Source organism: Carica papaya, chromosome 3 (assembly GCF_054855325.1).
Source record: "Carica papaya isolate Zhongbai chromosome 3, ASM5485532v1, whole genome shotgun sequence".
Taxonomy (NCBI): domain Eukaryota; kingdom Viridiplantae; phylum Streptophyta; class Magnoliopsida; order Brassicales; family Caricaceae; genus Carica; species Carica papaya.
Window position 1 is genome coordinate 15366232 of NC_142311.1, and position 26666 is coordinate 15392897.

General features: G+C 34.3%; 1 protein-coding gene across 9 annotated transcripts in view; it reads right to left on the reverse strand.

Moving 5' to 3' along the window:
• Positions 1 to 26463, reverse strand: part of CMT2 (chromomethylase 2) — a 64337-nt gene extending 37874 nt beyond the window's left edge. For 4 of the 9 annotated variants that reach the window (XR_015817863.1, XR_015817862.1, XR_015817864.1 and 1 more), the window contains exons 1-18: positions 26111 to 26463; positions 25645 to 25679; positions 25364 to 25560; positions 24693 to 25144; positions 20555 to 20589; positions 20348 to 20450; positions 13942 to 14046; positions 13738 to 13857; positions 13534 to 13624; positions 9821 to 10011; positions 9649 to 9714; positions 9317 to 9556; positions 9063 to 9121; positions 8920 to 8986; positions 8491 to 8820; positions 8172 to 8240; positions 7995 to 8081; positions 7829 to 7916 (exon numbers count right to left, since the gene is read on the reverse strand). Coding sequence is in view for 3 of the 9 variants with exons in the window: in XM_088216128.1 (XP_088072254.1) it covers positions 921 to 1022; positions 1106 to 1224; positions 7829 to 7916; positions 7995 to 8081; positions 8172 to 8240; positions 8491 to 8820; positions 8920 to 8986; positions 9063 to 9121; positions 9317 to 9556; positions 9649 to 9714; positions 9821 to 10011; positions 13534 to 13624; positions 13738 to 13857; positions 13942 to 14046; positions 20348 to 20450; positions 20555 to 20589; positions 24693 to 25144; positions 25364 to 25560; positions 25645 to 25679; positions 26111 to 26347 (2793 nt within the window). In the remaining 6 variants the exon portion in view is untranslated. Of the gene's footprint in view, positions 1 to 920; positions 1023 to 1105; positions 1225 to 7828; positions 7917 to 7994; positions 8082 to 8171; positions 8241 to 8490; positions 8821 to 8919; positions 8987 to 9062; positions 9122 to 9316; positions 9557 to 9648; positions 9715 to 9820; positions 10012 to 13533; positions 13625 to 13737; positions 13858 to 13941; positions 14047 to 20347; positions 20451 to 20554; positions 20590 to 24692; positions 25145 to 25363; positions 25561 to 25644; positions 25680 to 26110 lie in introns of all 9 variants that reach the window. The other 5 variants (XR_015817859.1, XR_015817860.1, XM_088216128.1 and 2 more) reach the window with 3 other exon arrangements.
• Positions 26464 to 26666: the final 203 nt, after the last annotated feature.

Sequence of the window (26666 nt, forward strand, 5' to 3'; positions counted from 1 at the left end):
TATCAAAAATATATAATGGTTTTGAAAGCCATTATTGGTGCTAAATCTGCTTTTGTAAACTTTACCTTCTAACAAGATATCAAAGTATTTTTTCTTTGTCCCAAAACTTTCTCACTAGATCAACTAGCATAACTACTTCGACCACCCAAGTCTAATCAATACAAAATGTGGTTGAGATACAAACCACCAGCCTCACAAAAACTCATAGAATTCTACCTCTCTATACTCAAGAAGGCCCCTTTTCTTTATGCACAAAAACAACTTTGAAAAACTGCGACTTCGTTATGCATAATCAAAACATTTAAGGGAAGTTTTACATTAAAAGGGTAGAAAGATTTAATAGAATTTCTACAAACTTAAGATTTCTTATTTTGTTTGCAGTTTGATACCCATAGATGGGGTACTCTAACTTAGTTATTTGGTAGACTATTTATATTATTATTGTACAAATATTAAGTTATTGGTTTGATGATTGAAATCCAAGATCTCCAATTTTAGTTCTTAATAAATTGTATGTAAGCATTGTGTTCAAACTATCTTTCGTCCTACATCATTGTCCATTGGGATCCAAAAGGGTTGAGGATTTCTAACATGTTAGATAGCTAGAAAGGAGCCTTCTTCTTATTAGGAAGTCACGACATGCTCTTCCCCTTTACATCTTGATTTCCCTCCTTGTATTTTCTCTCTTTCTAATAAATCATTCCAGCCTCAACAATTTATACAAATTTCATTTATGTCATAATTGCATAAAAGGAAAAAAAAGGCTTGAAAAGGAAATTTAGGAAGAAGTCAGGGTTGAAAGTAATAATTAGCATATTTCCAAACACTCACGTACATATCCACAATCATTTGCAATTTTATAACATTATTCAATAAGATATTTGCAAGAGCCTCTCATTTAAAAGGAACAAAAAGCTCACCAATGGTTTCCCAGAACGCAACAACTCTTTCTCTGATGGATTCCTACGGGCCACACCATCATCTCCTACAATTATACCCGGCAAGTCCCTAAAATTTGCTCCCTAGAAAATCCGAAAAAAAAAGAACTATCAATAGCACCTTCCAAAAGTGTCCATATACTTGTTAACAATTCAAGTAACCCAACCTTTCTCTTTGGAATTTTACAAACTCTTATATGGTCATCTTCAAAAATTGTGTAAGGCCGGTGGTCATACAATGAACTATCCGTTGTTGCAGTGGCATTCAGAACAGAACCAGTCATCTCTGGAGCAGGAAGAAAGTTGAAGGAAAAAAAATACAATGGTCAACATAAAGCCATATCAGCTTACAAGCATACTTTCTTCTGCAAGTAGAAATTGTATGTACTTCTAGAAAGCAAAATATATACCAAGCGCTTTTTGTGTTTGAAATGCATTAGTAATATTGATGCCACTACCCGAAGAATTGACTTATCCATGACCAAAAACAATACGAAAGCTCTTACCAATTACATAGACTTTTGCTTTGTTAGCAGATATCCAAACAGTGCAGTTCCCAACTTATAGATTTAGAGGGTGTTTTGGATTGCTAAAGAAGGTTTTAAAGTCATATAATGCTTTATATTACTAAATCATATACGTTTTTGTTTAAAAAATAAGTAGTTCCATGCTATAGCAATCTTTCAGTCAAAGAATTTTGAAAAGCTCAAACTCCTTCAAAGGTCAAGTTGTTTGCATGGACTGATCCTCTTAATAGGCTAAACAGTAATGATGTGTTACAGGTGCATAAGCCTAATTGAGCTTCTCTAACAATTTTTGTTAGTTGTTGAAAGGGTATGGAAACCAATTCTCATTTGTTCCTATCAATGTGAGACAGCTTAATATCTGGAGATGACATTGTTTGACATGTTTGGGATGGATTGGGTGACTCCCCTTTCAATGGAGGATGATGAACTCATGTCTTCATGGAGATGGATTCTAGAAAGTGGCTAAACCCCTCTAGCGAGAGGCTACGTTTGCAGGAGTGATCCTGTGGCTTGAAAGGAACAATAATTTTTTAAGTTCGCTTCTCACACTGACAGGATAAGTGGGAAAGGACTTTTAGAGCTAACACAGAGGCAAAAGCCCATGGGAAGCTCCCCGAAACTACTATTTCCGTGCTTCATAGAAGTTGGTGGCTGATAATATCCCGACTCTCAGTAGGCCTGTTTGTATGTTGCCCATGTTGAGGTTTCTAAAAGAAGACTCTAGGAGGAGACAACAATGTATTTATACTATTTTTTCATTAATATATATTTCTTTTTTTATCAAAACACTTACACTAAATAGTTATCATTTGAACAAAGTACTTATTTCAAAAAAATAAGCAGCTATTTTTTAAAAAAGAAAGCTCTAAGATTATAAAAATAAAAAATAAATTTTAAACAAAATGAAGTAAAATATATATTCATTACAAATATTTTATTATTTATATTATTTTATATATAGAATGTTAATGTTAAGAGAATATTAAGAAGATAACTAAGTAGATTGGTTAGATTTACCAAAAAATAAAGGAGACTGGTTTAGATTAAAAAAATAAAAATATAACAACATTAGGCAGGGTGAGCATCGATTCGCCTGTTCAGTAAAAAAATATGAAAACTGAAAATGTCAGTGAAACCAGATTAACTGAGCTGAACTGGCCAAATGAAGGGAGAAAACCAAAAAAAAGTTGGGCAAACTTATTCGGCCTTTTCGTTGAAAACCAGAAAACTGAATTGTTATGTCACACAGAGTACTATTTGTAGACCCGCTAACCTCTCATCAAGTATTATGTTGTCTTGCACAGACCACATATCTACCTTCCCAAACAAATATCCAAATTTGTTCATAAAACAGGAAACTCTTACTTTAGTTGGAACCAAATCATTAAAAAAAAGAAAAAAAATTCTCAAATTTTAAATTTCCCACAAAGTCAACTTCTGGTGCTTCTTGTTGTGCAAGTATCTATTTCATATCCTCCCTATCAGCAAGGCAGGTCCACTATAAAGCCTACCGGCCAGAAAGTCCTCAAAAACGGAAAAGACGACCAAAAGACTATTCCATAACCGACTCTTGTTGACGAATCGAGATTGCCTCAGCTTCTTAGGCACATGAGGAAGCAGTCTAAATCAAAATCTCAATCAAAGACAAGTTCTATCAAGGCCAGGATCTGAAAGAGAAGATTCACTTTCCAAAATTCCAAGTGACGTTCTTCCTCCAGAAGCTAATGTTGAATGATCAAAGTCTCCTTCAGGTTCAGTCGAAGAGATCGAGGCGAAGTCATCAATTAAACCATTTGCACGGTCTCCCCTAAGACTGGCCTCTTTTCCAAATGAACCAAATCTCGATACCACATTGATCAAAGAGAGACAGCCATCTCTCTAGGTTGCACACCCCCTTTAGATCATTCTATTCGTGCTTGAAAAATGACCCCATCGGTCCGCTCCTTTTAATGGACATTCTTCGCCATCCTCCAAGTGCCCCATAGATCAGATAGGGCCGCTAAGCAAGATGAAGGAAAAGGAAAAGAAGGCGCCTACATCTGCATTGGTGCTTCCGGTGCTGCTGAGCAAGGTGAAGGAAGAGGAAGAGAAGGCGAGACCCCTGCACCTGCACAGTGATTACAGTGATGCTTGCTATTTCACCTTACGTCTATTTCTTATAAAGATTTCTGCTTTAGACCATATAAAAATTTCTTCAAATGACTGACCTTTTTGTACTCCCTTTGAGCAACAAACTCAAGTGGTTGCTCCATATACAGTTCTTCTAAGAGATCACCATGAAGAAATGCATTTTTAATAGTAACTGGTGTAAAGGCTAATCTCGAGAGGTTGCAATAGATATGAATAAATGAACAAAGGTAAGTTTGGCTACTAGAGATAATGTATCAGAATAATCCACCCCATAAGTCTAAGCATAGTCTTTCGCTACCAGTCGAATTTTAAGTCTCGCTACAAAATCATGTGAATTTATTTTGACTACAAATACTCATTTGCACCTTACAGTCTTTTTTCTTTAAATAAATGTAAAGATCCCATATATGATTATCATCAAAAGCATTTATCTCATCAAACACGATATTATACCAACCAAGGTGATTCAGAGCCTCCTTAACTGTCTTGAGTATAGAAGTTGAATTTATAAAAGCAATTAAAGCACTAAACGAATGAGATAAATGGTCATATATGATAAAATTAGTAATGGGATAAGTCAGCGTAGGAATGGTGCACTGACATTTACGTTTACGAAAACCAATAGGAAGATCAAGATCCTATGAGGTAAAATCAGATGACGACGGACCTGGTGCAAGACATATCTCATTAGTCTGTTATTTTTTGAAATAAACATGAACAATTAATGGTGGTACTTAGGTCAGAGGCACATAAACACTATCATCAACTTGCTCAAGTAGGGATGGAGACACATCATCTGAAGAAGTACCATTATCTGTTTACTCAGTAAAGGCACCAAATGTGAAACTATAGATGAGCTACTCATTGTCCGTCTCCTGACTTGTACACTTAGACAATGAGGAGAAGAACGATGTAATCTCTGAAAAAACCACATCAGTTGATACCAAATATTTATTGAGATCTGCAGAGTAGCACCGATATCTTTTTTGAAGGTGAGAGTATCCCTAAAATACACATTTCAAAACTTTTGAATCTAATGTTGTCACATTAAGTCGCACATCTCGAACATAACAAGTATTACCAAATATCTTATATTACACCAGAAAGAAAAATTTGTTTGGAAAAAAGAAGATTGTAAGAAACATCTCTATCAAGTACTATAGATGGCATACGATTAATCAAGAAATATGTCGTGAAAACAACATCAGCCCAGAACTGCTTAGGGACTTGCACTTGAAACAAAAGAGCTCGAGCTGTCTCAAATAAACATCTATTCTTTCTCTTAGTAACTCCATTTTGAGATGGTGTATCCACACATGATGATTGGTAAGGATCCTGTGTTGAGTCATATAATTCTAAAATGAGTCTGACATATATTTTTTGACAGTATCACTTCTCAATAAATGCACAGAAATATTGAATTGTATCTTAACTTTAGTACAAAAAGCACAAAAGTGAGAAAATACTTCAGAAAGATTATTCATAAAATATATCCAACTCATTCGAGAAAAATCATCCATAAAGGTAACAAAATACTTAAATATGTTTTTGGACGAAATAGGACAAAGGTCCCAAATATCAAAATGAACTAACTCAAAAACATACTCAGCTCGTCTATTGACCCTTGGACCTGGCGGACAACAATAATATTTTACAAACCAACATTACTCGCAATTCAGTGAAGGTACATCATGAAATTGAGAATATAACTTATTTAACACAGGTAGAGAATGATGTTCTAATGTACTTGAAATTGAGAGATAACACTAAAGGTGGCAACCGATTGAGGCACCCAGGTATCAAAAGAATGTAGACACCATCTAGTATATTTCTTTTACCAGTAATCTGTTTCGTTGTAAGATCTTGAAAAATACAGTGATCATAAAATAATATAATAGAACAATTCAAATCTTTAGTCAACTTACTCACATAAATCATATTGAATGCAAGTTTAGGTAAACTTAATATAGATGACAGGGTAATAAATGAGTTGGTTTTGTAATCCCGGAACCCACAATATTATAGGTCGACCCATCAGCAATAGTTACAGAAAATGGTGCTTTGTGTGGTAAAAAATTAGAAAAAATATTAGAATTACCTATCATACGATTTATAGCACTAGAACCAATCACTCATCTGTTCGAAAATGAAATAAGACATTTTTTTCTCTGATTGAGTAAAAGTAGAAAATTTATTCAAAAATTCATGATACTAAGTCAATTTAGAATATTCGTCGGCTGAATCATAACAGTTCTCTCAAAAGATGAGCTAGCAGTAGCAGCAACAATACTAGTGGTGTATGTTCTTCGATTGCGATTTTGCAATTTTTTACAGTACTGTTTTATATTCTCATGTTCACGGTAGTAATAATAGACAATATTTTCATCCATTTTAATTCAGAAATTACAAAAAAAAATCACTCAGAATACCCAAAACACAACAGTCAGAGATATCCCAAAAACACTGCAAATATACTAGAAAATTTGACAAAATAGAGTACCTCCTCTCACACGGCTGTCAACAACTCTACCAGAAGCTCACTGCCAACTACCGGAGTTTACGTGCCGCTGACGGAGAGCCATGTACCACCGCTGGAGTTCACCAAACAGCTTTCTTTCAGCCGAAATCACCATAGAACTTCAATGTCAGCCCTAATCCCGAATGGCACTCGCAGAAATACCTCAAATCGCACTAAAAAGCGGAGAATCACTTGCTATCGCACGATCTGCTCTGTCATAGCTTTTCCTTCTTCGGCCTTCTGGTTTCGTGCATAGAACCGACTGACCGAGCTCCTCTGTAGCTTCTTTCCTTAAACTGGAGACCAAGACGCACGGGAATGCCCTCCTCCGACAAACCCAATGAACATAGCCTTAATCTACCATGCAATCCTTCTCCTCCGCTTCTCTCACGTACACCACTGTACTAGTCATATTATGAACTGGTCGGAGATTGATGGTTGTCTTTCTCTAGCGTCAGGAATGGATTGTTCAACCCTCCTTTTGGTCTGATGTAATTTTGACCTCTAAAACCCTAACCCTATCCCTGACCCTGACTCTAATACCATATAAGCATTATAGAAAGGAATACTGAATGTTTACTTGTCTTTTATTGAAATGTGAATAGAGATATATATACATGTAAATGAATTCATATATGATAACCAACATAAATCACCGTATTAATTTTTTTCCTAATTACGCTAACATGTTTGGAAAGGTAATCATATTATTATGTAGAGAGAATATTCTATAATATTTTAACAATTAAAAATGATGAGATGGGGGAACAAATATTTCTAGCTAAGTAGATTTAGAAGGCGAACACACCACCAAAAATTGCACTTTTGCTTGCAAAATGGCTAGAAAATGTATTCTGACTATCGACAAACTAATAAAAAGGGAGAAAATAATGGTGAATAGATGTTATCTTTACAAAAATGCAGCTGAATTGTGTAACCACATTTTAATATGGTGTCTAGTGGTCTATAACTTGTGGACTGTAGTGCGTAGATTGTTAAGGATCAACTGGGTTATTGCGCATTCAGTTAAGGATGAGATTTGAACTTGAGAAAGCATATGTAAAAAGAAAAAAATTGTAAATCTCATTCCTTTGACTATTTCTTGAGTGGTCTAGAAAGAGAGGAATATAGGGTTTTTTAGGAGACGGAAAGGGAGATTTTTAAAGACAGAGACAGTTGGATTCATTATTTTAGGGTCTTTTTTCCTAGGTCATGACAAATATAGTTTAGAAGATTTTAGGCATATAGTTGACACTCTAACTGAATTCATCTTGTATATGGGTGACACCTTCTTGGTATCTTTGATTAAATATACTATTAATACTTTTTCTTTAAAGAAAGAATGTATTGCATGGTAATTGAACCAAACACAATGTAATAGTAGTTTAGTTATGAAGATAGAGTTAAGTGATATACTGTAATCTCTATTGTATTATGAATGTGAAACATTTTTCCTTGTGTTTCGATTTGGAATTCATTATGAGGACAGACTTGCAAAAATGTTGCTAGTCTTTTGCTTGTATACTTTTTGATTACTTCTATTTTATTTTTCTGTTCTGTGACTAATCTTCCAATTGTGACCCTTTATGATAACAAAATATATGCACTTATATATGAATATACCGATAGGAAAAGAAGATTTTGTTGACAAAAAAAAGAAAAAGAGGGAAGTAGGTATAATAGCTGTTTCACATTGCAACTGAAAAATATATTACCATATTTAGTTGATCTTATATATCTTTGAAACTCCGTTTCTGGAAGCTTGTCATATGACATCTTTTCACGACTCTCTTGGTTTGAGACCTAATAAAGAAATTAATCATTTAGGTTGGTAACTCAACCAATGAATTAATCAAATCAATTATGACCTAAGATCCATACAGCTGGAAGATCAGAAATGGCGTCTTGAAGAACAACAGCTTTTTCTAGTTCAAGAGCTTGGCCTTCATCATAAGCAACAGTATTTCGCTGATAAATAAAGTTGTCACGAGTTAGAAATCCACACCACAAAACACTCAAATAATTTAGTAAATGAAAGCAAAATGTATGAATGACAACCTCAAACTCAGGTGGAGGCCATAATTTGACAATAACATCATGTGTAGGAAGTGGGAATTGAGGCAGTTTCTGCAGAGAGAGAAGATAAAAGAAGTTGTAATTTGGACTTAGAAGATGACATACTACAGATGTCTAAGATAGCTTAAGTACTTTTTTCTTCTTGATGAGTTTATTTACATGTCAGATGATGTCTATTAATCAGTTAATTTTATGTTCTTTTAACAACATCATTTTAACTAGTGACTAAAAGTTCCACCACTTCTTTTAGAGAGAAAACATCCCATCATTCGAACTTCACCTATTAAACCAAAAAAATCACCTCACTAGGATGAGCTCCCCATACGAAAACACGCATACGGAACTGTGGAAGACCGTAACAACCAGCTGCCATAATACCAAGTCTTGCTTGGTACTTCATATGTACCAAACGACTTAAAGCGTATCTTGCAAGAGAGGCCTTATCAAATCTCAAGATATCAACCACATTTTCCATCAATACAAACTTTGGTTTCAAGAATTCTACTATGTCCATGAAGACTCCAATTTGTCGATTTCTTTCATCATCCCAAGGACAATCAAAACTTCTATAACGATTGTAACCACTAATACCCTGGCAAGGAGGGCCGCCACAAATAACATCAACGTCACCCTGGATTACAATGGCTGATTATGATAGAGATAACCAAGGAAAAGTTATCACAATGGAAAGAATGCTTCCTCCTACAAAGCAGTGGAGGAGAGAACTTACTGGAAGTGGCAAGATCTTGGACCTGAATCCCTCTCTAACAAAGTCACATATCAGCTCTTGGCAATTACTGAAAATTTTACACGAAATTAGTCAAAATCAGAGTGCAACTGAGGAAATAATTATAACTACAACACATTACAGACCTTAACTCGTCAATTGGTTCCCAAGTATCTTCCCTATCACTGTAACCTTTCCAGTGCACCTAATGAAATAGCTATGAGTAGAAAATCATCATCAACAAACTACAATATTCAAAAAGAGTCAATCAATGCACATTACCGTACCATGAATGCAGTAAGGGAAAAGAAAAAGAAAATACCAATTCATATTATAAAGAAGCAAAAGCCTCAACAGTCTCACCCTGTGGCGAACTGACAAATGGCATCCTCTCAAGTACCTTAAATTTTAGACCACGCTTTCCTTTTTTATTTGAACTACCATAATGTATATCTACCAGCTTCCCAACTTCAAATTCACCAGGAGCTAACTCATCATTGCTATCAGCATCTATGGCCTTCTTGGAGGCCATTGATCTTGATTGAATTCTTCCTTTCATGTCCCAAGTGATATATCTTTTGCATAGCTTTTCCCATTCTTTCAGTAGTTGGAGGAAATCCTCTGCCGAATCATTCCTGACCTACATGAAAGAACAAGGCATTGCTAAATGCATCCAAACATATGCTCATTGTACCAACAGAGTAAGACAAAAACAGTATAAGGTACACTCACATGAGTCTCAGGATGATTTAATTTCAAGCTTTCACATGCAGCTTCATCACTGTCAACAGACCATCTCTTAAGGGCAGAAAATAAGTACACAAATTAGCTGAACAAACTTAATTCATCTTAATGGTCTGAAGTTAGAAATAACCAAACAATAGAAATAAATTTTTTAAGGTACCGTCACTAAATCAACTCCAGAAACTTTGGCACCCAGGCACAATCCAGTTGACATTCCACCACAGCCTGAATAAAGATCAAGCAATGCCAACTCTGCTTTGCTACTTTCATGATGTGAGTTTGTACTGGCTATTGCAGGGACATTTCCGCTGCAACTAGCTAATGGTAAATCAGGGCTCTTGAAAGATTTATCTGAAGCAAAACATAAGATAAGATATACTAGCATCTAACAGTTACAATTATGTCAACAAAAAATCTGAGTATTACTAATTATCATAGAAAATATTGTAATTTTATTATATGTAGAAAATACATAGGTATTTATAGATATGTCTGTCCTAAACAAGGTAACCTGTGACTGGAAACTCTAACTACATAGGAAAGATATATACTAGAAAATAATTTTACAGGAAATATATACTATAGTCACTCTCCCTCAAATTGGAGCATGTAGATCATCTGCATCAAGCTTCTTACAAATGAACTTCCCACAACCTTCTCTTAAGGATTTTGTAAATATACCAGCTAGTTGGCCAATTGACTTCACATGAGCAATCCGAATAACATTTTGCAAATATTTTTCTCGAATAAAATGACAATCAACTTTAATATGTTTAATTTATTTACTAGGCTATTTCATCATAACTTCATGGGTTGTGATTGTTAAAAATCACTTTCGTGAAGTAGATGTTTCAACCTAATCAATTCACATGTAATATGAGCGTAACTTGATATTCTAACTCGGTACTAGATCTAGCCACTGTAGTCTCTTGCAATATACCTTGATACCAACTACAAAGACTAGTGCTGTGGTGGAATTATGCTTAAAAGCAAAGCCAAACATGTTTATACCCTTAGATCAAAGTATGCCGATGATCTTATACTAGGATCTTCCAAAACTTCACCCTCATCCAACCAGTTAGTCATTAGATCTATCAGTATCAACATCCCAATGCCTCATCTATGACAAACGAATTCTGGATTTCAATTTAGTTACCTCAAAGCCTAAAAAGTTCCATAAGGACCGCAAATCTTTAGTTTGAAATTGATCTTTTTTTTTTTGAAATATAGTTTGAGATTGATCTTGAAGAAGAACCTTCAAAGCTTCTTGAATTCTCTTACTATCATCATCAAATACCAAAATCATCAAAATATAAAATGTGCAAGATTTTCTTCCTGCATAGTAACAATGGAAAACATAATGGTCAAACTGATGTAAAACAAACCCCATCACAACTTCAATAAACTTTCCAAAACCAAAACCTAGGAAACTATTTGACCTGTATAAAAACCATCAGTTGATAATCCAACTTACACTGAAAAACTAAAAAGATTCCATGTAAATGGTTTCTCCAAACCATAATGCAAAGATGCATCTTTTATATTGAGATGTCAGGCATAACTTACAAATTGGGACTTTTTGGCCAAACAACTAGCAAGATCAAGGTTAAAAACTAGAATTATGCTTGAGAAACCCTTATGAAGAAGTGGCTAGACTGAAAGATGAAAGCTGCACATGTAAATCTGACTAGGAAATATAACACTCATAACGTTCTTGAGAGCGAGAATACCCAAGAAAAAAAAAACTTAAGAGTTTTAGGATCTAAATTGTCACCACCAAGCTGTAAGTGAGGAATGGAACAGACACAAGAAGAAAGAGATATAGACAAAGGAACAAATTTGACTAATAAGACAGCATGCACTAAAAGAACATTATTACTCTAAAACAGCAGGGAAACATCCATACAAATCAATAGAATAAGAGCTATTTAAATTAAGCATTGAGTTTTTCGCTCAACAACACCATTCTATTGGGGAATGTTTGCATAAGAGAACTGATGGATCATCCCAATTGTGGAAAGGTATGAAAAATAATTGTTTCCGTTGTCACTTGAAGGAATACACACAGAATACATAGACTATGATGAATTAAGAACTGATTTTCTAGGATTTTGTTCCCTCTTATTTCTCTCTGCATTCATTCTTCTTATTGTTGTTTAATCTAACACATCCTACTCAATCTATTTCTCCCAGGCTTCTTTACTTTAATCTCTAATTTGATCTTGTCTATCTTATTATTCTATTTCTTACATAAATTCTTCTATTTCTAAATTATTTGCAGAATACATTACTTAGTTTATAACTTATCCTGTATCACCTATTGTTTATGAAGGCTCTATGACATGAAAATGGTGATGATAATGTTGACAAGGATATCGGGCAGCTGCTAATGCTGGACTCTGATGGATGAAGGAGAAGGATTTTTGGAGATGCTTGTAATCTGTGATTAAGTGGAAGGAATAACAGGGGTTTGGTGTCAAAGGAAGTGGTGGAAGAAAAGTTTCCATAGAGATGCTTCAGAGTGGATGCCAGAAAATACTCGGAAGGGCTATCTTTCAGGAGGCAAGCTTACAATCATTAAGCACCCTATCTAATGTTACCTGTGTAATTATCTCTCTTTACTTCTGCGCACAAGAAGATTGAGCAGTGTAGTTTCTTGTGGCATGACTAATGATTAGAAAAGATATCACTTAGTAGATTGCAAAAAGGTTGAGCTTCCTCTTGTCCCGGGTGGTTGTAGAATCATATCTTTGGTTCTCTTTACTAAAGTGTTGCTGGGAAATGGCGGCAGAGGTTAGTTGAAGGTTGAGGACAAGTTACTTGATTGTTGTTAGGACTGAATTCAGAAGATCATTTTGCAGTAGAGAGCCAAGAACACTAGAGATCCCTGTGGTGTTAGCTTTTGGAAGAATTTAAATGTCGGTTTGGATGCTTTCTTTCCTTGCATTAAGATGAGAATCCTATCGAATGGTAGAGTGAAGTTTCAGCATGAGGATTTGTGTTGCAAAGATCTTACAAAGGAGCTCTTCCCTATTGTTTTCTCTTCAGCCTGGAGAAAAAGATGTTGTTGTATACAATTTGTTTTTGATAGCTATTAGAATTTGGATATGAGAAAAATCTCAGTAATTTTAGAGTTAAGCAATTATGATAGATTTCTAAGCCATCCTTCAAGGTGTAGTGTTTCACCTTCAGAAAGATGATGTACCTCTTCGGCAATTGATCACCAGCGGATCCTTCAGTGAAATGCTTCAACAAATATATCTCCTCAGCCCCTCACTTGCACATATCTTTATTCCAACGGAAGGCTGTTGAAAGCTAAGCTTCTTCCAAACTCTCCCCCACCCACCAAAAGAGATTGCCACATTTTTTGCTTGGGAAGCAATTAGGAGGAAAATTCTCATAATTAACAACCTTACAAAGGGAAGCAAGATTTTAGCAAGCATGCCATTGGTGCAAGAAGGACATTGAGTCTCCTTAGCACCTGTTACATTGTCAATTTCCACTGCTATCTATGGTTCACTGCTATAGATTTTTGTGGGTCTAAATTGGGAAATGGCAAGCTCTATGGTCGATATGGGCTTGGTAAGGTATTCCTGATGATAAAATAAGGAGAAAGATTATTCTCTAATTCCCTTGACCACTTCAAGGGTGGTCCAAGAGGGGATGGATAGAATGGCCTTCAATGAGATCACTTCCTTCGGGAGATTTAGAGATTTATGGTTCCAATATCTGAGAATTTTGTAAAGGAAAATCCTCTTGTTTCTCATGAGGATCTGAGACACCTTATTGATATTCTGATTAAAATATAATTCTCTCCTTTTTGTGCATGAATCGTGTGCACATTATTTTTAGAACCAATGTAAATGCACTTACTATTATGCAAGGTTCTAAATGTTGAATACTCCACACAATACTCCATGTCAAAGTAGTAGTCAGATTGAATGCAAGCCAATTTCGAACCAACCTGCAATAAATCACAAGTACCAGTAATTTTAAACATGATTATGTCGATTAACTAAAAGAAATGACAAGAATATGTCTGTGTGCCATCATCAACATAAAAAATCAAAGGCATACCCTGGGTGACATTTGTGTAAGACTGACTTTTGAAATAATACAATCTATTGGATTATCATTCATAACCGTGGAATAGAATAAGCGCCTTTTATCAAGAAAAGCATCTTCCTGTTTTATAACCTACACATAAATCACAAATAAGTAGAAAGCATTAGATTATGTGGAAAAAAAACAAATAAAAGCCATTGAAAATTATGTACTTACTGTATCTTCAGCTCTATAAAACCATTGGACCCTAAAATAATCCTCACCATCTGTTGTTTTGAAAAATTCTAAAATCCTCCCAACGTGCTTTTGAGCTCCTTCACCCTATAGTTGATCATCATGCAAATAAATTAGTGACTGTTTGAATCTGAAGCAGCATAGTAATTCTCTATTCCATAGTTGAGTATGCGAAAAACTAGGCAGATGGACTTATTTGTTGTTACAATAATGAAAAATAACTTTAATTTATAAAAAGTGTAAAGTATTATTAACAGTGTACCAAAAAATCGGGGGCACCTCCCATGTACAATAACATTAACATGAAAAGTAACTTCAATGTTAGACACCTACTATTCTTTTGTTTATTTGATCAACTATGAAAAAGTTCCAACTTTATCTCAGGTAAACAAAACTTAAGATATGTTTAGTCCTTCTAGTACTTTTACTGTGAACTGCTAAAAAAAATACAAAAATGGTTTTCAGGAAAAGTAACTTTAACGTAAAATAAAAATAATGTTGAGCAAATTTTCTGTAAAAAGTACTTCCAATAGAAAATGTGACATGTTTAATTAATCATGTTATAAAATTAATATAAATACTGAAGATAAAAATTGTGTAACCAACAAAATGGAATTATTTAGTCTAATTTAATTATTTTATTTTTGGTTCAATAAACATTCTAATTTTAACGTATTAGTAATTAATTTTGATTAGATATTTATAACAAATATAAAATTATGAATAGTAGATTACATTTTAGTTTTAAAATATCATACTGATAAATTAGTAAAAAATAGAACTAGTAAATATACTCACCAAAAATATTATTCACCTCCTCTAACAAGTCATATCTCACAAACATCTTTATAAGCTTTCACTTCTTTTTTGTCAAAAGCAAAAAAACAGATTCTGTTTTTGTCTTAAATCATTTCTATTTTAAGCATTTGGTCTCTGCTCTCTAACAGTAAAGGCAGAAACATAAACTCAATCCAAAGAGCACTTCGGTTAAGGAGATGAGTAATTTTAATTATAAACAAAAACCTAATTTACTGTACTAATAATATTCGTTGATGTTGTGTCAGATTCGAAATGAATTATTATATAAGACAAAGTGAAAAGTATGAACCATGCAAAGCGGATATATAAAGAATGATTTTTTATTAAGAAAACCAAATTTCAAATATTTAAGATTGATAAAGATTTCAAGAAACTTACGTTGAAACCCTGAAGAGATCAAGAAACACAGAGTAAAAAAAAAAAAAGAGGAAGCTTAAAAATTGAGTACAGGGTTTTATTTTACTGGTTTCAATTTTAAATTTTTGAATTTCATTTACTCACTCAAACACCTTTTATACCAAACACAATCATCTTAAAATATTTATTAAGTTTTTAAAATGAGTTGGAATTCCAAATTTGAAAAAAAAGATTAATTGATACCAAAGATGTAGGTCCACTAACTGTCTGGTCTGTGATGTTGCTGATCTTGATAACCCGGGTACTTGGAATATCACTGTCACTCGAAATTTACAGGATTGGGAGGTAGAAGAATATGAAACAATGCTCCTCACTCTGGCTCACATCCAGTTCAAAAACCATGATGACACTCTGCTGGAAGCACAAGAAGGGCGGCCAATTCACTGTCACTTCTTTTTATCACTTTCTGGATGGCTGAACAAACAGAAATCAAACAGGTTTCCCTGCTAGAACTATTTGGAAATCAGGAGCTCCACCCATAATAACTTTTTTGTCTGGGAAGCTGCCAAAGAAATGATTCCCACTTTGGACAACTTGATGAAAAGAGGTTTAACCATTGCAAACAGATGCTACCTCTGTAAAACCGGTCCGGAATCTTGCAATCACCTCCTACTTTGGTGCTCAACTTCTTACAAACTTTGGGCTATGGTTCTTGGTCTCTTGGGTATCTCATGGGTTATGGCTGACTCAATTACATCCGAACTTCTTGCTTGGGAAGGACTTAGCAGCAGAAATAAATTATTCAAGCTCATCCCCCTTACCATATTTTGGGTCATTTGGAAGGAAAGGAACAAGCGTACTTTTGAAGGAAAAGAATTAGATTTTAACACTATCAAGAATAATTGGTTTCATTATTTTGGCTCAATTGTTTTAGAGCATAACCTTGATTGTAGTAAAGATTTTGCTTTCATTGTAAATATATTAATTGGCATGTAAATTTTGTACATCACCGGTGCTCCCTTGGCACCTTACATCAATACAATTCTATACTTTTATTTCGAAAAAAAAAAAACGTATAGCAAAGAGGTCAACTTATAGAAGGACCAATTAAGACATATAGAAAATCTGGTTTTTAATTTAACTGTAGGCAGATCAAGCTATAGCTAAACATATACAAATAAACATTATGTATTTTTTACAAAATAGTAGCTAGAAAAATTATAAAAATCTTATATGTAACTTCATACATGCCAGTAATCGCTAAGTTTCACTTGGATACTAAAGACACATTTGGAATGCATTTTTAACAAGATATTAATGGCCACCAACATGACTTTTGAGTTTAAAATCTCATTCCTGAGTCATTCATTGAAAGCTTCACTTATTCTTTAGGTTTTTTTTTTTGTTGAAATAAAAGTGTGGAGTTGTATTAATGTTAGAGTGCCAAGGGAGTACAACCCGTTTACAATGTATTTACAAGTCGATTAAACTGTCGACAATAAAACTAAGATCATCAAGACCATCGATGTTATAACCAAAATAGTGAAACCAACAATCAATAAGTTTATTAAAATCAAATTCAATTCCTTCAAAAGCGCGATTGTTTCTCTTTTTCCAAAGGACCCATATTATGGTGAGTGGAATTAATCTTAACATTTTCATCTTGCTGCTGAAGCCTTCCCATGCTGGGAGTTCAGCATGAATATTGTTGTTCATGACCCAAGACAGCTCCATAAGACTAATAATGGTGTTCCATAAGTGCTGTGAAACCAAACAGCCTAAAAGCAAGTAGTTACAGGTTTCAAAATTGTTTTTACATAGGAAACATCTATTTATGATCATAAAACCTCTTTTCATTAGGTTGTCAAGGGTAAGAAGTAGCTTCCCAAGCAAAAAAAAAATTCTTTGAGTTGCACCCGATTTCCATATTATATTGAAAAGGAAGCTAATGTTATTCTAATTAAGATTGTCCCCCATGTGGTTGTAGAGAAATCTGACAGTAAAAGTATCATTTTTGGAGAGTAGCCATTTTAGATTGTCCTCCCTATCATAAATTTGAATTGAAGACAGAGTCTGAAGTAAGGATAAATATTTCTCTAACTCTCAATCTTGTAAGTTTCTGAATACTGACACCTACCAAAAGTTCTGGTTATCAAGAACTGTAGTGTCTTTTACCAAAATATTTTTATCCCTGACAATAGCATAAATAAGAGGAAATCTTATTTGAAGAGTAGACTTGTCATGCCATATGTCATACCAAAATCTTATTTTGTTGTCAATCCCAATAACCTAACTAGAGTGTTGTAGAATGATATTGTTTAGTTTCCAAATGTTCTTCCAAAGGCTCGAACCAAATGTACTATTTTTAATTCTAGATTGATCATGATAATCACCGTTGAACCATTTGCACAATATGGTTGATTTCTATATACTATTACTTTCATTCCAGAATCTTTAAATCCATTTACCAAGAAGGACCTTGTTAAGTGTAGATAGATCTAAAGCTCAAACCACCATTTTTAATAGGTTTCTTGATTTCTTTCCAGTTTATAAGGTGGATTTTTCTATTGTTACTATTATCATCTCCGCAGAGAAAATTGCACTTATTTTTTAACTGTAACCATACTTTTGAGAGAGACTGTTATAGTGTTCTTGATTAACCTTTAAGTTACGTAAAAAAAGTTTTGGAAAACCTCATAGGGAGTCTTTTTTAAAGGTTTTTATGATAAAACACTTTTATTAGTTAATTAGTATTGATTTTTAAAACAAAAATATAAATTTTATTTCTCATTTTTTATATTGTTACACTTTGGGTATTTATAAAATTGGTAACCTATTGACAAAAAAATTCTTATTCTATTAGAATTCTAATTATATAAAATTATTATTCAAATAAATTCTAATTACATCATCTTAACTAATTAAATAATAAAATATCATATTCACCCTTCAAGTTGATGCACCGATATCACACATGCCCAACTTACAAATCAAGTTGCACACCGGCAGCAGACGCAAGCGAAAAAGCTGGAAAAAAGAACCAGAGAAAACCGATCAGAGCAGCTCGCATGCGAAGAAGCTGGACAAGCGTTAGTTCGCGATCCCAGAGGCAGACACACGCAGAGGAGCCGAAAAACGGACCATAAAAAGTAGTCGAAGTGGCTCGCGCACAGAAGAATCAGATAAGCACAGATATCGCAAAACCATAGGCAGACAAGCACTACGGAGCCAAAAAAAGGACAAAAAAGGCTGGTCATATAGGTTCGGGAGCGAAAAAACCGGATTAGCGCCAATATCGCAAAATCTGTCCTGGACCTGAGAGAGCCAAATCTGCGGACACGCGGCGTACCAAGAACAGAAGTCCGACTGCAACCAGATCGCGCATCGGAATGAGATCTACTTGTGTGTAGCGCACTTTGAGACCAGAACCGGTCGGAGAAAAAGATCTGTACGTTCAACAGTCGCCTAAAGTTGAACAGAGTCACATGACAATCTATGAAGGTAGACCTCGTGCGCAAAACTAGAAGGTCGAATCGCGTGCGACAAGGTCAAATCTATCCCGATCAGGATATTTTGGCGACAATGTCACGATTTTCAGGCTGGATAGGGTTTTCCGGCAGCGCGTGTGGCTCACACGCCTCTGTTTCTGGCGGCACGTGTGGCTCACACGCCTCTGCTGGTGGTGGCTGGCAGAGTCAAGAGGAGGCCAGCGGTGAGTCTCCGACACTATCTAGGGTGGTGATGAGAATAGATCTAGATAAGTGAATATTAACGCAGTCTATTTTGCTATTTCAGGGTTTCAAAGAAACCCTAAAATTAAAATTTTAAAATAATTTTATTTGTCTCTGATATCATGTTGATTTTGGATTAAAAAATATAAACTTTATTTTTCACCCTTTATATTATTACACTTAAAGTATTTATAAAATTTTTGATCTACTAATAAGAAAATTTTTATTCTAATAGAATTCTAATTACATGATATTACTATTTTAGTAGTATTCTAATTACATCATTTTAATTAATTAAATAATAAATAATAAAATATCTTAGTCAACAATTAACATCAACTTAAACAAGTAGTCATACATTATTTAGAAATAATAGAGAAAATCTCAGATTGGTTAATTGAGCAAAGGATGCAAACATGAGATTAGCGACCAAACTCTTACAAATCGAGTTTGCAGTTCTTTCTAAACTTTTTATATTCAGTAATTTTATCATAAGGTTTGGCATATATCATTGGCTTAATTTGGTTTAGGCCAAAAGCACTAACGTGAGGAAATAGTTAAGAGTTACTGTGGCTAAAGGATGCCACAGAGAATAAAATGTTGTTCATCACCGTTGCTCTTATTAAATTATGGGGAGTAGAATCAATAACAATAATCAGATAACACTCACTAAGGACACTTTGCTATATGCTGTGCATCTCTTTCGTGTAATCTAATTTCCATGTTTTTTTACTTGAGGCTTAGTGTTTTTGGAAAATTTTGGTTTTGTGGTTTGAGAGATCAATACCAAAATCAAGAACATTCTATACCAAATTGATGCCGCAACAAATGATTTAGAACAATGGAAATTATAATTTAAAAAAAAAAATCAATCCACAATAACAGGGATTGGCAACAATAACAACTGCATGGTTGTCATGGTCACAAAGTTGTTATGCACTAAACCAGAAAAAGAATATTAAACATTTTTTTCCATAAGCAATATACATCATCCTATATCTGTAGGGTGTCCAGACTACCCTAAAATGACAAATCCTTAAATAAGAAAACAATTACAAAATAAGACTACTAACTACATAGGAAATAAAACCTTAATAGTTCTGGTAGTAATCATGTACCAACAAACTTTGCTAGGTGTTATACCATCAACTTTATAGTCAGTTTCTATATAGTTGAATTTCTATATTTAGCTTCCCTATTCTTTTAATCATCACTAAAAACTCTGTATTATTTCTTCATAAGAAGAGCTATAGCATAATTATATTTCAGATTTTTCTTTTTTACCATAGCTCAATCAGAGAAGTGCATAACTTGACTTATTCTAAAGGATAAAGAATGAAAGAAAGAAATAAAAAAGAAAACCATTAAGAGATACAGCTGGCAAATAATATGCCACAATAAATATAATGGGAAAAGGTATGTGTATATACATATATGTATAAATTTATATATTTAGACATCCAAGAAGAACTCATGTTTACCTCTATATGCGCACAATCTCCGAGATTAAAGGTGCACCCATCAACTTTAGCTTGACTATAGTGACATTCCACATTCCAAACAATCTTGTCTTCATCATCATCACTTCAACAGTAAGCACACATAATCACTGAATGTAAAGAAACACAAGTACAACAGAGACAGCGAAAACCAGATGAAGCAAAAAAGCGGATATATGATTTACATACTCTGACGAGATGATCTTCCTCCCAGATCTTTGGCTCTGCAAACTCTCAACAAACTCATAATCAGCAGTTACGTCAATGATATACAAACAAAAAGAAGTCTTTTCCACTATAATTCAAGGAAAGAAATAAAGTTATTCACATGCAAACAGTTACTACAGAACACGTAAGTAGTTAAACATGATAACATTTCTTTCTTTTTTACTCAAAAATATGATAGTTTTCCATAAATAAGAGTAGCTGATATGATTCATAGCAATGAATTAGTTGCTCAAAGTTTTCGATAACAACTTGGTATTGATTATAATGAAACTTACAGTCCAGTTCTAAAGCCCTCTATTATCAGTTAACGTTTCTCATTGTTGGCAAATTCATCAGCTTGATATCAAGAATGGCTTTTATCCATGGCATGTGTGTAGATCGAACAACGCTATTTTTTTATAAGTAAAGATGCTTCTATAGATAGAAAGGAATAAGTAAAATGGTGGATAATAGGCGTCCTCCTCTAATTTTCTAATAGAAAGGTTGACAATATACTTTTGTGTACGAAAATATATTTAAACAAAATCTTGGTAGGGGTCATTGACTACCTTGGAAAGACTCATGTCCGAGAATTAACCATGTGCCTTTGCCCAAAGAGATGCTTGAAATAGCAACTAATCCCACAATTCATGAAAAGAAGAATAAACATCCTCAAAAATTCTCTAATTTCTCTCCAACTAGATTGTCCACAATTTTGCAGATAACTCCTCTCAGCAGGGATTTGGCCTCATTTCTTACTCCCTCCCCCTTAATATGAGAATGAATAAAGCACTCCAACAAGTGGGAAGCAATCTGATGGATCCCCAAAAACTCTATCTAGATCACACTACAAAAAAGGAATTATGTGTCTACTCATTTCGTCAGCACATTGGCAAATGTCAAGAAAGATAGCTCGATTTGGTCCATGCTCTTGTCATAACTTATGAGTATATTGAATAAGATTATTTATGGACCAAAACAAGCCTTCCAGTGTTGTTTCAATGTTTTCTATCCTTTTTTCCTACTCAAGGCTTTGCCTCAAGTCATGTAGATACATCTATGTTTATCTATAAGCATGGTTTTCATATGGCTATAATCCCATTGTATGTTGATGATATTATTCTAACTACTTCTTCCAACAAATTGTTATAGTCTGTTCTTGTCAACTTGAAAAGGAAGTTTTTAATGATTGAGTTTGAGACCTCTATTATATTCTGCTTGTTCAAGTTTCCCACAACAAGTAGAGATTTTTACTAGAAAAAAGTAAGCACGTCATAGAGTTATTGCTTTGACATAGTATGGAGGACTGTAAGCCCCTAGATACTCCTGTACAGTCTCATTTTCAGATTGGTTAAGGCTCCTGCGCTATAAATTCAGATGTTATTTTATATCGCGTACTGTTGGAGCCTTGCAATATCTTACCCTGACACATCATGAGGCTTCCTTTATTGTAAAATGTATATTACGCTACATACGGATCCTCTATGTTATGACCTTCAGCTTTTTGACTACCCTATGTGTTTAGTAGGACACTCGGATGCAGACTGGATCGGATGTCCTGAAACCCATCAGTCTACCACAGGTTATTGCATTTTTTCCTGGTACCAATTTCATCTCTTGGCACCAACATGCCCTAGGAGATTCATTTAGCAATATTGAACCTCCTCTTATTTTATTTGGTAACAATTATAAGCACTATGTATATGGCTTCTGATCCAGTCAGTCATGTTTCAAGTCAAACTAGATATTAATTTGTTTGAGAAAAAGTGGACAGTTAGTAGTACAAAATATATAGCAGTCAAGACCAGTTAGCTGACATTTTCACTAAGGGACTTGCTTCTACAAGGTTCAATTACTGAGATCCAATCTTTGAGTGTTACACTGCAAAGCTTGCAGGGGGATAAATAGATAATATTTAATGTGTACTATAATTACGGTGCAGCACTAGCATTTTATTTTTTATGTTACTACAATTCTACAACCTAATGTTTTATAAGATTAGAACTCAACATTTTAGTATTGTGTAAATTACAAATAGTAAATTTGTGTGACAAATAGAATCACTTTTGAAAATTACTTCACATCTATTTAACATTCATCTATTTGATAAACAAACTAACCTATATAGAAGTGTCCAAAGATCATAGAGATGAACCAACATTGAAGTTGAATGCATGGGGTATCTTCTTAGTTAAATCGTTTTATTGGCATTTGAAAAGGAGGATAAGAAATCATGATGACTTTCTAGCCAACCTGATTAAGAAGGTTAGTGCAACTTCTTGGATGGCCTTCTTCACTTGAGAAGCCATAAGGAAAGCATTCTTACTCTGAACAAGTTAAGTAAGAGGAAAAAGATTTCAGTGAACAGTGTATTTTGGGCAACAGTAGTGCAGAACCTTATACTGCATTCTTCTGTGGTGCTCCTATGCTCATTGAATTTGGTATTATGGTTTATTGGAAGTGGATTGGGTGATAACCAGTTCGGTCAGAGAGAAGTTATGGACTTGGACTGGCATCAAAGGTGATAAGAGATTAAGGTTTATTCCTTTAAGTATCTTTCGAGTTATTTGGAAAGAGGGAAATAGAAGAGTTTTTTAAGGAATAAAATCTAAATTTGATGGATTTGAGGATTTATGATTCCAGACCTTGACTTTTTTGTTAAAAAGTCATCTGCTTTATACTATCAAGGATTTGGAGGATCTAATTAATATGCTAATTTATCTATAAATACTTTTGAACATGAGCTTGCACACCCTTGGTGATCTTGATTTTATTATCTTAGTTCTCTATTCATAGGAAAAAAAAAGAAAGAAAAACCTAAGTAAAAGCCTGATTCACTGTGAAACCAAGAAAATGCAACAACCTAAAAAACCTAAATACTTTCTAAATTTGGTATCTAGTATTGAGTCCTTAGTTCCTATCAATTAGTGCAACATTGTAAGAGGGTAGAATCAAGCCAAGCTAAATTGAATCTGGAAGATGGAGTTGCTTTTCAAGGAGGATCATTGCACCTATAGCAGGTACTGATATTACTTTCATTTTGCTCTCCAGCGATCAAGTCCTTCGCTTCTCTTTCAACAAAGACAACTCTTTGGGGGTGCCTATGAAGAACTATGCATAGGGATTAAGTTGCTACTTATCTTGATGTTTCTATTTCACTTTTTTCTTTCTTTTGTCAATGTTGCAAGAAGATGCCTAACCCTCTCCATCTTGATTGTAGTAGTTTCTTCTCTTTCTAATAAGACTTCTTTGATGAGAAAAGTTTACATAGAAGATGGAAATGATATATTGTGAAAGGATCAAAACATGCTCCTCAAGAGTTTTACAAGAAATGATCAGAAAAATAAAGATGAATCATTGGTGAGTATATTGTCATTCTATCTTGATCTGTTCGAAGCCTGATTTACTGCGAAAAGAAGAAAATGTAGCAACTCAAAAAAATCTAGATACTTTCTAAATTTCGCATGTGTTGTTGACTTTGGGAAGTACTTAATTCCTATTAGTTAGTGGAAAACTGTAAGGGGGCGGAATCTGGCCAAGTTAAGTTAATCTAAGATATGGAGTTGCTCTTCAAGAAGCACAACTGCACCTCTAGCTGGTTTTGATATTATCTTCGTTCTGCTTTCTAGCAATGGTGTTCTTTGCTTCTCTTCCGACAAAGACAGCTTTTATAGAGGATGTCCATCAAGAACTTTGAATAGGGATTAATTTATCTAGATCTTTCTACTTCATTTTCTTCACTTTCTTTTGCCAGTGTTGCTAGAAGATACCTAACCTGTCCATCTTGATTGTAGTAGTTTCTTCTCTTTATAGTAATGCTCTTTTATATAGAAGATGGAAATGATAGATCATGGAAGGATCAAAATAAGCTCCTCAAAAATTTTACAAGAAAATATCAGAAAAATAAAGATTTAATCATTAGTGATTATATTGTCATTCTATCATCTAATGAATCAATGGAACTGATCTGTTAGTTACAACAATCACAGTAGCTGACATCACAGGCAGCAATCTTAGTTCATGATGAGTACTGAAAGTATTGAAAAGGGATTGGAGTGTGAAAGCATCAGGACAAAAGACAATCAGTTTAAGTTAAAATAGAGAGTAATTGATCAATCACCTTCATTTCATAACGCCAACGCCATCTTTCCTGAGCCTCCTCACTGGGGATTGGATCTCCAATAAAAAATGAAGTATCTTCTGTCATGTTTTGCTCCTCGAAAATAGCCACATTTTCAATGTTCTCTTGAACATCTTTTCCATGACGAGACGCCAACATTGAGGTGGTTGTTCTTGATGAATGTCTTGATAACTTTTCATTCAAATTTTTTGTACTCAGATTTTGTACTCCCGTTTTAATCTTCTTAAGCGGCCGTTCGTGAGACGAATCAGGCAATCCATTAAAAGTGGGGTATGGCTTGATGTGTCCAACATCAGCAGACCATGCAGAAAATCTAGCAGATCTTCTCACCTGCTTTACATTCATTATTTCCATATCAGCTTTCCTCAAAGACTTAGCTCCACCACTCCCCCTTTCCCCAATAAAACTTGCAGACTTGGGTTGCTTATTCCCTGTAAATTCAACTCGTAAGTATCAAGTCTTCACAAAGATTCAATTATAAGTATCTTTTGAAGTCATTATTAACTACTCATAAATATAAATCAAGAATTTTTTAAACATTTACCATGCCGTCAATTCAATTTCTCCAATGAACCTTGGAAACTTTCTTAACTGAGTCTTACGATAAACTATGTCATGATTAAAGAATTTTTCTGAAGATAAATAATTACCATCGTTTTCAGTTGCCCTATTGAACCTTGGGGACCTTCTTAATTGATTCCCACCATAAATCATGCCACAATTTTGGAATTTCTTGATAGATCCACCACTACCAGCATTTCCAGTTGCTTCAATGAACCTTGGAGACCTTCTTAGCGGCTTCTTGTTAACACCATTATTTCCAGCTTCTGGTCTCTTGGCAGACACTCTATGACAATAACATGCATAGATGTATTAGCATAAAACTACAACAATAATGTGATAATTCTAAATAGTGAAAGATTTCACTTACTTCGGAGTCAAGCATTGATGTTTGGAGCTGTCTATCTGCATAATCAACAGAAAAAACCAACTCATAGCTAAGATTGATAAGTTATCTAAATCAAATCCATTACCAATACGGCAATCAAAAATTGGATCTTTTTTTCTTGTGTGTATACAGTAGCAATAGAATCCAAATGGGTAAAGTTCTAAATTCCTATAGCTCAGTTCTTTTATTCACTATCACCAACAGTAAATTAAAAAAAAAAAAAACTTTGGCCTACATTGAAAAATCAAGAATCACCCAGAACCTGACATGCAATATCAGCAAACACACTGCCAATTTTAGCTAACTATAGGCGAAACAAGAAATGTAGCTAAAAAGAGTTGCAAAAAGAATGAACCAAGAAATTAAGTAGGCAGCATTTAAAGAAAAAGCAAAATAATAAAAATAACAAGACCCAGAAGACAAGAGTCAAAGAAAAGATGGTAATTACTGTTTCTCCGCCATTTTCGGCGCAGGGAAGTGCATGCGGACTCGGGGATGTTTCAAAGCATTTTTCAGCTGGACAAAGCAATGGCAGCTGAATTTCACTGCAGATTTCAGTGCAAAATCCGTTTATAGGCACCAGTTGCTCTTCTTCTTGTTCGCCATTACCGTTTTCGGGCAATGTAGGAGATGAGGACGATGGTTTCGACGTGGATTCCGGCATGGGTTTGATCGGTGACTCCATATTCCACCTGTTTCTTTTTCGTTTTATTCCATTGTTCAATTACAGAGGGGAAGTTTTGTCGGGTGAGAATTGAGATCTGACGTATTACTGAAACGTTGTCCGGGTAAATTAGTTTGTTAGGCTCTGAGTAGATTATTTTTATGATGATTTATTAATTTACGGAAATAGGTAATATCCAAAAAAAATGAAGATAATTAAAGTGTCGACACGTAATAAATATTCAAGTTTGACATTTCTTACACAAATAATTTAATATACCAAACAACGTTACGGAATTCACTTTAAAAAAAACATAAGAATAAAGAAATATACGGAAAAT